This window comes from Trachymyrmex septentrionalis, unplaced genomic scaffold, assembly GCF_001594115.1.
Source record: "Trachymyrmex septentrionalis isolate Tsep2-gDNA-1 unplaced genomic scaffold, Tsep1.0 scaffold13, whole genome shotgun sequence".
In the NCBI taxonomy this organism is placed as follows: domain Eukaryota; kingdom Metazoa; phylum Arthropoda; class Insecta; order Hymenoptera; family Formicidae; genus Trachymyrmex; species Trachymyrmex septentrionalis.
Window position 1 is genome coordinate 289,463 of NW_017304438.1, and position 16,492 is coordinate 305,954.

At 29.2% G+C, this 16,492-nt stretch overlaps 1 protein-coding gene across 3 annotated transcripts in view; it reads right to left on the reverse strand.

The window, feature by feature from the left end:
• Positions 1–16,492, reverse strand: part of LOC108756941 (protein singed) — a 30,547-nt gene that overhangs the window by 9,603 nt on the left and 4,452 nt on the right. For all 3 annotated transcript variants that reach the window (XM_018501146.1, XM_018501145.1, XM_018501147.1), the window contains exon 2: positions 430–552. In XM_018501146.1, coding sequence (XP_018356648.1) covers positions 430–492 — 63 coding nt within the window. In that variant the 5' untranslated portion in view covers positions 493–552. The remainder of the gene's footprint in view (positions 1–429; positions 553–16,492) is intronic.

Below are 16,492 nucleotides of genomic sequence, written 5' to 3' on the forward strand. Positions count from 1 at the left end.
CTATAAAACTGATCGTCTTTAATAGTATCTTGTTGATGCTACAGGAAATAATCAATCGCGTTCTTGTGGTTTTTTTCTCGTCAAATAGTATAATATGCCAACTTTTTTACAATTTTAACTACAAATTTTCCCAAAAATGGTAATGTAATAAAACAATTTAGTAAAAATGTAAAATAATTTCGTCGGGGATCATTTTTTAATGCCTAAAAAGTACAGAAAATAATTATCTTCGTTCTTGTGCACTTTTTTTATCAATTATTCGTAATTAAATTGCAATTAAATATCTGTGAGGTAATTTTATGCAAAAGAGATGAGAAAGATAACTGTAGATTAAATAGCGGTAATTCAATCTTCGATTGATGAAGATGTCTTCGTAGCCTCGGCAAGCTACAGTTTACATTAAGTTAATTTCGATTAATCGGTACACACCGTCCATCCTGACTTGTCGACTCCATTCTCAGATCCTACATTCTCCGAACCGTTGCTCTGCATCGTATTGCCGTAATTCAGTTACTGTCGCTATTGAAATGTATCCCAAGTAGTTTCTCAAATCTGAAATAAATACGTATGTCAATTAAATAGCAGTCTTTATTCCAAGCATCATATGAGCATGTCATGATTATTTCGATTAATTAATAATTCGAATGTAATCAAAAACAGTTCCAAATGCGTCGTTGTGTCATGGTGGGGCGCAATTAAAACCTCTACTACGAATGCTTTGAAACATATTTAATTGGTCAATTAGAAGAAAGAATTTTACGAAGTGACTAATCAAAAAAAGCTTCAAAGTATCATCTTGACCGTACTCTTGATCACCTCCCCAATAAAAAAAGATGCCGATTACAAGAATTTATGGAAATTATTTGCCTCAGTTGAAGAACAACGCACTTGCTTCTTTATATGAACCTCATTACTTTAAATGGTAATTATTTAATGTAAAAGAAAAATCGGCCCAATCACTTCCACCTTGATATATTGTCATGAGCCTGATGAATAGCCTTCAAAAGATTCTAATCGCTCGTTAATTATTAGAAAGCTATTAACAATAAAAAAATAAACAGAGTCAATAAGCAACATGCTTGGCGACATGTCAAATAATAAAAAACATAAAAATAATAAATAATGTCGATAATCTATTACGTATGAGATACACAGTCGATATAATTAATTCGTCTTAACATTTCAAAACTTATTTAACATGTTGATGTAAAATAGAAATTCAGTATCAGATTTCTAATTTAATCCCGAGCTTTTAACATTTCAGAAATTCGTCTCTTACTTAAATATATCTTTCACTATCAAAAAACTATATTCTCCCAGTTAAATTCAAGGGGTTAAATTGTAATTTATATTCTATCATGATGGAGTTGACTGTTTTTTTATTTATATGTAATTTTATTGTTCTGAAATCCTTGTTTTAAGCTGCCTCTTCGTTGGTTCAACATAAGAAGCATTGGACTCTTTACATGAGATCTCATATACTACGTTCTTTTTAGAATTTTTAGGAATAACATCTTTCTATACTTTATATAATAATTCCGTCAAGTTTATTGAAACTTAAAAAGGCAGGTTTTACATTAAGATCTCTTTTATAGTATTTCTAAATTTCTTAGAAAAAGAGAGGAATTGTAAACCATGTTTTTTCTTCCTCTCCTGTATTTCCATGTGTTTGAAAATTCTTACTTGAATAGAGATTTTAAACATGAATTAATCGTGTCCAATACAAATATAGTGAGATAGTCATTCTCTTAAAAAGTGTTACAGTTAATAATTTCAAGTTATCCTCGTGAAATTCAGAATGTGATAATAAAAAAGTTTTATGAACCGTGCTCATTAACACGCCCTTTCTCACAAAAAAAAAGAGCGTGTTAATGAGCATGGTCCGTAGAATTTCTATTAGTAAATTAGTTTATCTTCATCAACTTCTAAAGTAAACTTCTAGAATAAAAAGAATTAAAAATATCGAGTAATTTGTTGATTAAATGATGACATCGCTATGCCATCGACATACCTAAGATAAAATGATAAATCAATTCTAAAATTTCTTCAAAGCTCTACTCTTTACATCTTGAATTACTAAATCTGATTTTTGAAAAATTTTTTATTTTTGAAAAATTTTTTTTATTCCTGCATCAGGAATACTCTAGGTATTCACAAAATGAAGATATTGGGCTACTCAGAACTATTCGATCTCGATTTTCGATAAGAAGTTAGCACCCCATTTTTTAAAATGATGTGACCTGACGCCCAATTTTCTTTACATTTAATTTATAGTGCTCCAGTATTCAATTTTTTTGCACTTCTCAATATTTTTGATAAACTCGATGCAATTACTCATTCTGTATTGGATGGTAGTGAGAAATTATCACTCAATTGCAATAAGCATTAAATGTAAAAATTGTATTGTTAAAAAGATTGATGAACCGTTTATTCTTAACAGAACTCAGAGTAGAGAAATCACTTAATTGAGGAAAAGAAAAAAATTTGATAACAATTTCCATCATTATTTATCAATGATAAAGGAGAATAAAAGGAAAATACATAAGTATTATTCTCAAAGATTGAGCAGAAATATTCAATAGGTTTTTTTTGTATTCATTAAGTAATCATTATTGTAATTGAAAAAAATTGACCAGTTTATTTTCCTATCAAAACTCCTTTGTTTATGTAAAAACATTCGATAAATTATTCTGTTTCTTAAAAAATAAATTGCATAAGTAAGTGAGTATTCAACAAGATATTTACCTTACAAGATGAAGTGACTGTTTTCGCGATCTATGCAATAACTTAAACACATCATTTAATATTAAGTATTCTACACTTTAAATTTGTAACGATAAAAATTGGGGCTGGTTTCTTTATGCTACTAAATAATTACCGGTAAAAAGATCCCGTAAAAGTTTTAACATTCTAGCAATTACCTTGAATTGATTCAACATAATTATTTTCAGATTTGCACCTGATCTAATTTTTATACATACTTTAGCAAAACGGTTCTTTCCATGTATATAACATAAGTCTACGGAAGAGAGTACGAGGCATATTGAAGTATGGGAGGGTGGCCTTTATGTTGCGCGTCGATTGAGAAATTCGCCAGTGCGCGTATTGATTCTTCGAGTCTCATCCTAACGCTATTACTAGCGAACGCACGACGTCTGGCTCCCCGCAACTCTGAACGAAACATTTGCTGTTATTTGCCGGGTAAGCGTCCGCCAAGCCCCGCTTCTCTGCATTCTGCTCGCACCTGTCATGCGGCGATTTCGCATCATTTTACTCTGGTTTTTCTTCCGATTTCACAGCGCGCGATCGCAATTTTACGCTGCATTCTTACGCTATTATAACGTTAACGTGCACCATCTATTCCAAAATTCTTTTTAAGAAATTTTCACTTTTTTAGGAGTTACAGCAAAAGTTTTTTCACCCGTTTTTGGTCTCGCGACCAGAATTTTAGAATTGAATTATGTACCAATAATTAAGCCAAGAATTATGTGCAAATAATGTTATGATGAGACATTAATCATAAAAAAATTTTGAGTTAAAGCTAGAATTGATTAAAGAGATTTAATATAAAGGTCAAAATTCATTAAAATATTAGCCTTTACGCTTTGAAGTATGAATTTTTATTTGTATCAATACGGTAATTTAACATTTCATATCCTGGGGGTTTTGTTGCAACAAATTTGAAATTAGATTTTCAAAATTCAAAATCTGACGAAACATATATTTAAAACACAGATTTGTGCAATTTTTCTGAGACATGCTTTGGTGTCTGAGGAGATATTTGAGGATTTTCAACGACCTACAAAATATTTAATAATTTTTTTCAGCATCCAGGTAGATGTCACATTGAAGTATTGTATTATTCTTATCCTTTCCAACACATATTCGATTGCTATATTTTTTTGCTGAGATAAAGTACTAAATTCTTTTGCTTTTCAATACGAAAACACAAGGACTCCTAAATATCTCGAAGAGCTTAGGTTTAAGAAAAAAGATTCATTTAAAGAGCATACATTAAAAATTTGTTTATTATGATTCTAACTAAATCTGTGAAAATATGAGAAATAATCTAAGATTCTTTCCACTACTAAATCTTAATCTTTCATAGATTTAATATGACGAATCGTATACTTAAAAAATATTTCAATTTATATGAGAAATATTTTACAGAGATTTTTCTTAAATCTTCTTAACAAAGGCTGATATTATAAATCTAAAGTCAGTGCTTTGGGAAAAAATGCTGACTCAGTATAGTGAACGAAACTTATATTTATTTTTATGAAGATCAATATTCGGTCTATTATAGAATTGGCCGCAATATGTGATTAATATTAAATATTTTTATTTGTTATAATCTGAATTGAGATTTTTAATCAGGATCCCAATATAAGTCGCGGAAACAGCATTTTATAAAAATTATTTGGCCGGCTAACTTTAATAAACCGAGTACTTTAATAAGACTGATTTTCACAAAAATGAAACATTTTTTAATTTTTATCCATTACTGGATCAGTCGTTTTTTTAAAGAAGGGAAATTCACAACATCATGAAATATTGTGTGCAAGTAGAGTAGTTCACTCATAACAAAGAACTATTTTTTGTTCATATTATGGTTTAAGGAGATGAAATCATCACATTGAAAAAAATGTAAATATGTTTTTTTGACAGAATAACTGCAAACAGTGAGAAATATCGGAAAAAAGTTTAAGAATGTTTTGGTTATATAATATCAGCTAAAAGTCAGCAAATAATCAGTCAAAATACATGAATATACTCTGAAACCAACTGCAAAAATCAAAACAACAAACAATTTGGCTTATAATGATTTTATGCAACAAAATGATCATATTTTTCTGCAGTTTTAGGTCAATCACTTTTGAACGAATAAGTAAATCCAAATAAACTTTTGCACGAATATTTACTATTATTTTATCAGTATATGTTTAGAATTTTATTTGATTCTTAATGTTACTCCCTCTTTTCAAATTTATTAAGTACTGCAAAACATGATTTTATAGAAGAATCAAAACTGAAAAAATTTAATAACTTTGAAATCAATAAGAGAACTGTGTTCAAATTTTATACAGATATTTAGATATTCTATTTTAATAATAGAACAATCTATAAAATTTTTAGATTTTTTTTTCAGATGTAATCTATACATCCTCAAACGAAAGTTGTAGTTGCTCTACTTTTTTATGTATACATACAAAAATACTGCGTATAGATATGTATAAAAAAATCCATATTTTTCTAATTATTCCCACTACTAATCTTTAAAATTGAGTTACTTTGTAAATTTATGCGAAAACTTTCCATAATCTATTCATACATCATAATCAATTTATGTATTATATATCTATTTAAATTATTATTAATATAAAATATACATTTCAAACAGCTTTCAGTTACGAGTATTTAAGCAAGACAGTATGTACTTACAACTGTATGAAAGATAAAACTGATTAAAACTAACTAGTAAAGATGTATGAATTATAACAATAGCAACATACATACATATATTAATGTATTAATAAATATATATACATATTATTATTATATTATTACCATTCATTTAAAAAAAAATTCTATCAAGCAATGATTACTAATTTTTCAATACAATGATGATTGCTATCGTAAATAAAACTAATAAGAATACGTGATGTGAGAATAAAATTGCAAATAATTATGCACATTAGAACCGATCTCAGCAACTTCAATAACATATGTTGTCAAAGTCATGACTCTGAATGACCTCCAACAGGTTTTAGAAATCGCTCGTTATTCGTTAAAAAGTTATAAACGATTAAAATTAAATATTACTTCATTAAATCTTATTTTATTTTCAGTATATCTTTTGTCGATTCATTTATGAAGTAAAGCAAAGATTTAATACATATTTAATACATATTTATAGATTTAATACATATTTATTGTTTATTAAAATATTGGATATATCTGTGCTATAATACTAAAAAAAAAGCATCAATTCGTTCATAAAAATCGTAACGCTGACGAAATAAAAATTCAGCTAAAATATTTTCTGCTTTAAAAATACAAATTTTCTACTTGAAAACATAAATTCTCTGCACTAAAAACTAAATAAAAATTATGTAAGAAAATAATTTATGTATTTAATCAAATAACATACAATGTATATTGCTGTTGTTATGGTTTCTGTATCTGCTACTAATCGATTTTAATTAGTTTTATCTTTCACACAGTTGTAAGTGCATACTGTCTTGCTGTCTTGAAAACTGTCTAAAATGTATATTAATAATAATAAAATGTATAATAATAATTAAATATTGCTTTATAAAACCATTTTAATAATCAAAGCTGCTAAAACGAACTTAAAAAATTCAATGATTCCTTTTAAATATAAACACATTTTTTTAATAACATAAATTGATTATGATATATATATGACAAGATGTTAAGAAGAATTTTTGTACAAATTTACAAGGTACATAAATGAAATTTTAAGGATTGGTAGTGAGACCAGATAAACTCAAAAAACACAGATTTTTCGATACATATCTATACGCATTATTGTAGAATAAATTTAAGTTTCCTGAGTAAACGCCGTGACCACATTGAATCGTAACGTTATAAGTGAGAAATGACATTGAAAAAGTTTCTTGCATGCCATTTGTAAATAAAAGAACTTTTGGATAAAATAAAATAATAACATTGTTTTAAAACAATTGCAAAGATAGACAATAGCTATAATCCTTATTTGCCCTGGACAGACAATAAGTAATCGCAAAAGGTGATAAAAGATATGTGAAGTGCATTTACTCGCGTAATCTATTTTCACTTCATGTGCCTTTTGCGAAAGACAGGAGAGACAATTAAATTTGAGTATTTATATTTGTAGCTAGATACAAAACATAGTATCTGAACTGATTTCTTTATGAGCAAAAGTGATTTCATTATATGTCTGATAATATCATTAATCACTTAATGACCTGATTAATGTCTGAACAAATAGTTCAAAAGTTGAACAAAAGTTAAATTTTGATTCAGAATTAATCGTAAATTGTGGAATTCGGCGATAGTCTACAAAAAGATAAAAATTAGGTTGTGTCGATATAAATCAATCTACATTAGCGGAAATATATATTAGGTTAAGTAAAAAGTCATCGCGTTTTTTTAAAAGACATCTATCAATAAAAATCGCAATTACTTTCTTACCAACAATATAAATATATCCTGATAGAGTAAAGTTTCAGCTTTAAAAAAATCTCTTTTTTAAATTATACGATACGACAATTTTTAATGGAGTTATGAGCAATTAAAGTCAAAATAATTCTTTTATTTAATCCGCGATAACTCAGTAATCAAAAGTCGTAGGAATATTAAAAAAAAACGATTTTGTAGGGAAAGTATCAAGCTTTCACGATAGGTAATCGAAAATTTTCTCAAATTTGTTTTGGACACGTTACAAATCCACAAAGTGAGAAGAAAATTTTTCGTCTTTTTCAGCTCGTAGTTTTTGGTATGTAAAAATTATCAAACTCATATAAACTTCAAAAATGTGATAAGCTTTTAAAAGTAGAGATTTCAAGCTTTAAAACCCTTTTTTTAAATTTGAATTTTATTCATTATTGACAAAGATATTGTATATACAACTTTAAGCTAAAAAATACGCGATGACTTTACTCAACCTAATATAAGCGTTCGTCGTCTCTCTCTCTCTCTCCCCCTCTCCCTCTGTTTTTTTATTTATTATTCTTTCTCATTTCACTCTCACTTTTTCTCTTTCGCGACGTCATCGAGAAACAAAACATGCAGCAAGGACGATTTGTCGGAATCTAAATAAGTTTTCATAAATCAGTGACTTCAGTTAAAAAATAAACTGCGTATAGATATAGATTCTGTGTATATTTCACAAAATCTTTTCCACGAAATAAAAGAGTCCTAGAATTTAGATATAGAGTACCGTTATTAATCTTTTATTGAACATTGAACTTCGTTTTTTTGCATTTATTTTCTTTAATAGGTTATGCCTTTTCTATAAGATAATCGCGCTTTCAATATTATTTTTATATTCTTCATTACGAAAAAATTTTTTTTTAATATTATATATAGCTAAAACTTGATTTAAATGTTTCTTTTTAATTATTTTAAGCTTTTTAATCTTTTTAATTATAAAAAATTTGTTGGGCAATTATTTACAAATCTGTATATACAAAAAAAATAAAATCACTATTGCCATAATGACTTTTTAAATTTTAATCCAATTGAATCAAAATTTTTAGATATTTACCGTATATTTCTATTTCGCCTATCAAATAAAAAAATTTCAACTTTTTAATTTTCCTCGTAAGGAAGAAACTAGAAAGATAAAAATAAATTTTTTTTAACTTTACCATTTTTACTAAAATCAATTTTTTAATTTGATTGTAGGTCGAACGAATTATATTTATATATATATTAATTATGAATTTAAAATTTTTTGTTTCAAATAATTTCTACTTTTTAATCAAATAATTTCTAGCTTTTAAATCATGGAAACAGTGAGGTATTTTTCGACATTTCCATATCTATTTACAAATAAAATTGTCAAAAAATATTTTATAATATTTAAAAAAATTCGTAAAGAACATTTAAATATCAAAGTATAAACATACCATGTTTCCAACATATTTATATAGCTTTTATATTTTTACTTAAAAAATTCTTAAAGAAGGATACTAATACCAAGAATATTTCCTTAAAAAGTATATAGATCTTTTTGAATTATTTCTAATTATTTATCTAGGTAATTGCATTTATATAGAACGATATTTGTATTAATTGTACTATTTGTACACTTACACTTGATAATGGCAAATTTATACATACAACAAAATTCACGCAATTTTATTAAATTATACATTTTCATCCAGCTTTATCATTCGCAATCGGTCTTGCACATTCTCGAGAATCTTTCGCCGGTAACTTAAGATCAATTCACCTGTTAAATCAGCATTTGCTACACATGCGGTTTTAACCGTTAATTTAACCGGCCGAGTGAGAAGCACTTATTCGAGAGGATATCAACCTTTGCTACTCTGTATCTGAAAGCTGAACTAAGTACAAAATTTAGGTCGCTAGATAAACTCCTCATCTAGCGACCTAAATCGACATTTAACCAATTCTTAATCTAACTCGTCTTCTGTTCCTGATTCATCAATTGCGTTGAAAGTTAATTTGTACATAAAATATTCCGCTACAGTCGCGAAGCTACTTACTATAAATGACAGAACGGTAAACGAGTAAGGAACATGTCATTGAACCGGTGTATTTTGCACTGCAATATAAAATCTGAAATCAAAACTCTCGGAGATCGAGATGTCGATGATCTCAAAATAATTACACGCAGGATCATGCATAAAAGAGAGAGAAAGAGAGAGAGAGAGAGAGAGAGAGAGAGAGAGAGAGAGAGAGAGAGAATATTCCCATAACATCTTTAAAAAGTTTACACTCAGGAATAACGGAGAAGTTCCTTGAACTTGTAAAAGAAATTCTTTTCTTCGGTCTTTATGAGACAAGCGTGACCGTGATGTTCTAGAAATTTATAGCTTGACAATTAAAAAAGAAAATGGTTTATTTAATTCAATAAGCTCAGTTACTCTCCTCATAAGTAAAAATTCTGTAAAATCAATTCAAAACTAAAAAATTATTTTTTGCTTCCAATCACTTTATGCAGGTAGAAGAAACTATGAGTTTGAAGCGATTGGGTATTAAAAAAAAATAATAATACATAAATATTTAAATATTTCATATTTTTCTTAATTCGCCTTCTATTATTATAAATATCAATTGCAATTTTTATGTGTAAAAAATAATTTCCATCTAACACAAAAATTCCAAATTATAATACAAATGTGGATAAGTGAAAGCAGTCGCTTTGTCAATATGATCGGATGGGTTTGCTCTTAAATTTTCCCATCACGAACCCGAACGGAAATACTTTCAACCGCAACGACAGCAGACAACGTTAAAACATGAGGACATTGATGACTCGATTCAAGAATTCGCCGACGATCACAAGAATTAAAAATATATCTATATTTTCGATCTCGTAGCATTAAAATGAGATCACTTAATCAATTTTCACTAGATTGACTAATTTTATCTTATTAATAATTAATACATTTTAATAATTTTATAAATTAAAAATATTAAAGCTATCAATTCTTTGTGCCGTTACAGAAAATAAACAATAGATAAATAAATAACCGGTAGTAATAAAGAAATTCGAAAGCGGATCCAGTCAGATATAGAATGATAAACATTAGTTAGGAGCTGCACCCGAACAAAGGCACTTTTGCGAGCCCAAATATATGATAAACAAGCATGTAACGATGCGAGTAGACATCAGTCTAAAAAAACTGCAAATATGTTCTTTAACTGAACTTGATGACGTTGAAAATATTGATGTATATTGTCTCATTCGACCTGCAGCTCCATCCTTCTAGCTTCAATCTTTTTCTTTGAGAATACATAATCTAACATTTATAGAGTCATTCGATATTAATGTCCTATTCTTATTGTTAGATAAATTCTGTCTATAGCGATAAGCATGTAAGCGATAACATTTTACCTTACGACGTGTAGCGAATTTTATATCACAATAGAATTTTTATTATGCATATTTATAATAATAAAATATCATAAATATATAATTAACACGTTTCACTTCTGTGAAATTGACATTTCATATTTCAAAAAATAAATTTATTATAGTTCTAAATGCGAAGAGTTATAGAATTTCTTTCTAAATCTATTATTAAATAGATTGCTTATTTTAAAAATTATCCTTTTTTTTTTTTTAAAGTAACCACGTGTTCTTTTCCCACCAATTGATTCATCTCATTATTCTGTTAGAAAATATTAAGGTACGATTATCAAAAAATTAATATTTTATGAGTTATTGAACATTTATGTCAATATATGCTAGAATAAAGTATAAAGTATAAAGTAGCCACAGTGTCGTTGCGCGTGACTTAGCGCCGAAACTACCAGTGTCTCTTGATCTCATAAACTATTGGTTTTTTTATATCACTACCTTAATACTTTTATATGCAGAATAAATTAGAGGAATCATATTGTGTAAAAAATTCATACAATTCCATTTCAAAAAGTGGAGGTGACTTCAAAGTCTCAAAAAATATGACCTTGAAAAAATTTTTTGTTCATCATGTATGCCCTTTCAAATCGAACAAGATTCCCTATATTTTCTCTCGTATAAGCAGAATTAAAATATTATTTCTTAAACTTCTTTTATTAATAACTGTTTAATGAATAACAAACTAAAACGTTTTGAAGATTACTCAAGGTGATGAAGGATCAATCAAGATTATTGAAGGGTGATCCATATTTCTGGATAATTAATAAAATTGGATTAATTTTTGTGCCATTTTTTCAGATTATTTGACATTTTGTTGAATTTTACACATGTAATCTTTTTATTATGAAATTATCAATGTAGAATCACTCTACATAATAATTATAGCATTGCTGTTTTAAAGCGCTATTAACTTATAACACTATTAATGCTTTAAAATAGGAATTTCAACTGTTAGAAATTTTTGCAGTAAACGCATCAATTATTGATCCATTTTCTGTTCTTGCACTATATAGAACTCTTTTTCTCGCTTTCAAATATCAAATATCTCACTTTAAGTTCCAAAAGTGTACATTAGTTCAGTCCCAGAAAATAGACTCCATAAGTCTGTCCATGTACTATATGTATTTATAATCGTATTTAATTTCAGAGCCTTAAAAATCATGCTACTTGTATCCCTGAGAATTCTTTAAATCGACGCTTCACTCTTACAGATCCAACTTCTCAAATCCCTTAAGAAATCATAAGAGAGCCGTGTCCCCGATACAACCAAATCTACTTTAACTTTTGCGGATATACAATATCAACAAAAGTCAATCTAATTACATCTCTCTCTCTCTCTCTCTCTCTCTCTCTCTCTCTCTCTCTCTCCCCTCCCTCCTCCCTCCATAAGTGTCATTATAGATAGAAATTTAAATTTTGTAGCACATGTTAATTATCTGGAGAAAAAGATAGGATCGAAATTGGGGGCATTTCGTCGAATTAGTATGAATTTGGCACCATACATGAGGTGTGTTGTATACAAAGCATAATTGCTCCGTTATATTATTCGTCTACATTACTGAGTTTAAACAATTATAATGTGCAGTATTTACAGAAATTACAAAATAAAGAAATGAGAATTATATTACAGTGAATTATATTACAGAACAAGAATTGAAGACATGCTTGAGGCGTTGCAATTTATGCCAGTTAAGGAAAGAATTCAATACAATGTTTGTATTTTAATACATAAAATAGTAAATGGCGATTGTCCGAGTTATTTAAAAAATGAGATAGAGCAAGTAAGAAGGGAGGAAGGAGTACAAGCAAGATCAGAGGGAAGTATACATATTAAAAGATGTAAAACTAGAGAGGAACAGAGAATATTGTTATACGATGGGTTTAAAATGTACAACAATTTATCTAATGAAATAAGAAAGGAAAAAAAATTTTTTAATTTTAAGAAAGTGCTAGTGCCATATATGAGGAGTGGAGAGGGATAGTGTAATGTAGATATATGGGATGTTTAAGTCTGGCGGTTTGAATAATTAATAAATAGACATTAACATATATTAGATTGTATCACACATTGTAGCTGTTGAAGCTAATAAAGATCAATCAATCTCTCCCTCTCCCTCTCCTTCTCTCCCCCCTCTCTCTCTCTTTTCTAAAACAGGCACGGTCGGATTTGGCTTGCATGCCATTGTTTGTGGGCTCCAGCTTTAATTGAACAGTGAAAAATATAAAAATACATGCACGTGAAAATTCTACACTAACAAAATCGATCTCTTTGCCAGCAGGAATATCTAATTCGAAAAAAAAAGGACTAATATACATCTAAGCATTTAATTGCTCCTGCCTCCAAATTATCGTAAGAACGGCATAGCTAGCATTCTCGTTCCGGGATATTGGCACTAATTAGAGAAAATCTGCAGCGTTTACGCTCCAGCGTGAGCCTGCAAGCGATTTAGCCGCGCTTCTATCGCGGCAATAAAGTCACGCAAGCCCTCCCCCTCCTGTCGCTCCAGGAGTCAGCAGCAGAATCCGTTGCGCGTCCGGAAATGCGCGTGAAAAGAAGACTTCACCAATGTGAGATTATAAGTACAAATAAAAACAGGAAGAAAAGAATGGAGGCAAGATCCGTGTCGCGCCGCGTGTTCGACGTGGCGTAATGCGAGAAGTAACGAACGGTACAGACATCCGGTACATCGCATGGCGATAAAATGACGTTTCATTTAAATAATGTACAGGGTGTACCGTATCACTCCCTTCGGTCAAACACACTGGAAGAAAAAAAAATCGACCAAAAAATACGATTATTCCATATCCAAGACGTTCAGGGTCACGCGAAATTTATACGAGGCCTACTTTGTATGATCTACCGTAATTCATGTCAGAATTTTATTTGTCCTATCTGCTCCTCAAGATACGAGACATGTTTGAAGAATCAGAATACGTATGTGTAAAATATATATTGAATGTGACATGTAAAAATAAAAATACTTGAAAGTGATATGAATTTTGAATCAGACTTTATGATTTAAAAAATTGTAAAAATCTTTTTTATAAAATTAACAAATTCAACATAAAAAAAGTTTTGAAATAATACCTATTAAGTTAGTCCCCGTCAGTGCTAAATAAATTTCAACATATTCCCCCTAAAGTTAGGTGCTAATTAGGTGCTGAAATCTGAAACTAAGTGCTCAAAACGTTTGACAGAAAATGAGATATGGGGAAAATTAGATAATGGAGAAGGAGAGCTGATTTAACGTTAAGCTGACTGTCCCCCCATATGAAAAAATGAATGTCCAATACATACATTGAAGAAAAAAATACGTCAAAATTAGATGCTCTAGAAAACTACAAAGATATATCAAAATATATTACAATATATTCATCAAATATTATTAAATTATCAAGATCAATCTTGTATGATCTATATACAAGAGATAAATTATATTAAAATATTAAATTCCGCCCTTGTCTTCAGTAATAAAATACTCGTCTATTAATGTAATATTAAAATATTAAATCGCCAAATTAGATGTTCGTTCGGTTTAGCATAAACTTGAATTGAAAAGTAAACCGTATGGAGAGAAAAAATTTGCTATAATCACTAATCCTTTGCCGTAATGGCAAATGCTATTTGTAAATATATTTCGTAAAATTATTTACAGTTGTAACAAATAAAATTTGTCGACTTATATTTGATAATCTAGCAATCAAGATTTGTTGCAGTTGCAATAAAAATAAATATATTTGTTAAATAAGCAAAAGATGTATAATACTTGGAGATAAAGATTAAGATGAGATTTAATTAATTAATTAAAATAAAGTAAAATGGAATTTCCTTCTTTTTATTTTATTACTACATATATATTAACGGAATTTGCAATATATGAAACATAAAACATATTTACAATGAAGTATAATATTTTTAAGTCTTTCACAGGTCTTTACTTCAGAAATGCCAAAAGATTTGCGGGTTATCACCATGTCATTATCCATTGCTAATGCCATGAATAATGTCGTTTCGTGAACCTTGCTGTTCATTTCATAAAGGTGAGGAATGCATATCAGTGTAAAATTGAAATACAAAATGTGGGCAAATATATATACGTTGTCATAATAACAATTCTATTAGTAACAAATACAAATTAATGCGCATTTTTTTTACTCGCTACAAAAGATCATTTGCATCAAATGCAAAATATTTGTTAAATATGCAAATTTGTTTGCTATAAACAGCAAATACATTTTGTAATTCCTTTCATGTTCATAGCAAATCTTTTTTTCTCCGTGCAGCTTACAAAAGTGGAGTCGTGTTATGAAATTAGATACATCTACATTTTAGTCTTTATTCCATTTTTAATATACTATTAACAGGATTGAAACCATTCAATTTTTATTTAAAACATTTTTTCCTATCTCTCATAGTTCCGATGATAATCACTCTGAAAGAAAAAAACCGATTTTTTTCAAAGAAAGCTTTCAACCCCTTAATGCGCTACTATTTCCAAGCAATTTCGATTTTTGCGCTGAAACTCTTAAGAGACTTCCCTCTTGGAGCAAACAGTCATATTCGTATCAGTTATTAAAAATTGTGAAAATACATGCTTTAACTGTGCAAAGTATATTTTCAATTTATATTACAAGCGCTATGTATTCCAAGCAATTACATTATTAAAAGTATTTATTCGTTTCTTGATGAATAAAAATGAAGTGTATTAGAATGGATATTTTCATTAATTTTTTCGATTAGGTGTATTCATCGGGCACTTCTTCAAAACCCTTTTTCATTATCATCTCTGATTTTTTAATAGAAAAGCAATTGCTTGGAATTCATAGTGTTATTATTATTATTATTATTAGGCGTTAGAAACTCGAAAGCTCATTGCCGCAAATACCAAATCCCGCCACTGTTCCCGTCCCTGAGCCAGATCCCTCCATTTGTGACCCTCGTACCCCATTTCGTTAAGGTCCATTCTAATATTTTCTTCCCATCTACGTCTTGGTCTACCCAATGGTCTTTTCCCATCCGGTTTACCAATTAGTACTTTATATGCAATTCGATTCTCATCCATACGCGCCGCGTGACCTGCCCATCTTAATCGACGCGATTTTATGACATTAATAATATCCGGACTATTATATAATTGATGTAATTCTGCGTTGTGTAATTTTCTCCATTCGCCCGTTTCCTCATCGCGTTTTGCCCCGATGATTTTTCGAAGTACTTTATTTTCGAAAGCCCTAAATCTTTTCTCGTCTTGTAATGTAAGTGACCACGCTTCGCTGCCATAAAGGACTACCGGTAAAATAATCGTTCTGTATATTCTAATTTTTAAGCGCCTAGACAATATCCGCGAACCGAGTAGTTTCTTAACCGAATAGAAGCACGCATTCCCCAAATTAATTCTTCTCTTGAGCTCTTCTCTTATTTCATTAGTTTGGTTTAAAATCGATCCTAAATACTTAAAATTGCTAACCCGTTCAAAAATTTTATCACAGACGACCAGGTTTCCGTTATTATGAATATTCTGAATTCTATCAGTGACCATATATTTAGTTTTTTCAACGTTTATTTGCAGGAATTCATAGTGTATAAATAAAAAATATGCTTTGCACAGTTGAAACATATTTTCACAATTCTTAATAACTTAGATACGAATACTACTGTTTGCTCCAAGAGGGAAGTCCGAGGGGAAATTCCTTAAGAGTTGCAGCGCAAAAATCGAAGTTGTTTGAAAATAGTAGCGCATAAATGGAAGACATTTTTTACTATTTTTTATTATTTTTTAGTTAGATAGTATAATTTTGCAATTTTAAACGACTTAGGGATGAATATGACTGTTTGCTCCACGAGGGAAGTGCCTTAAGGAATGCAGCGCA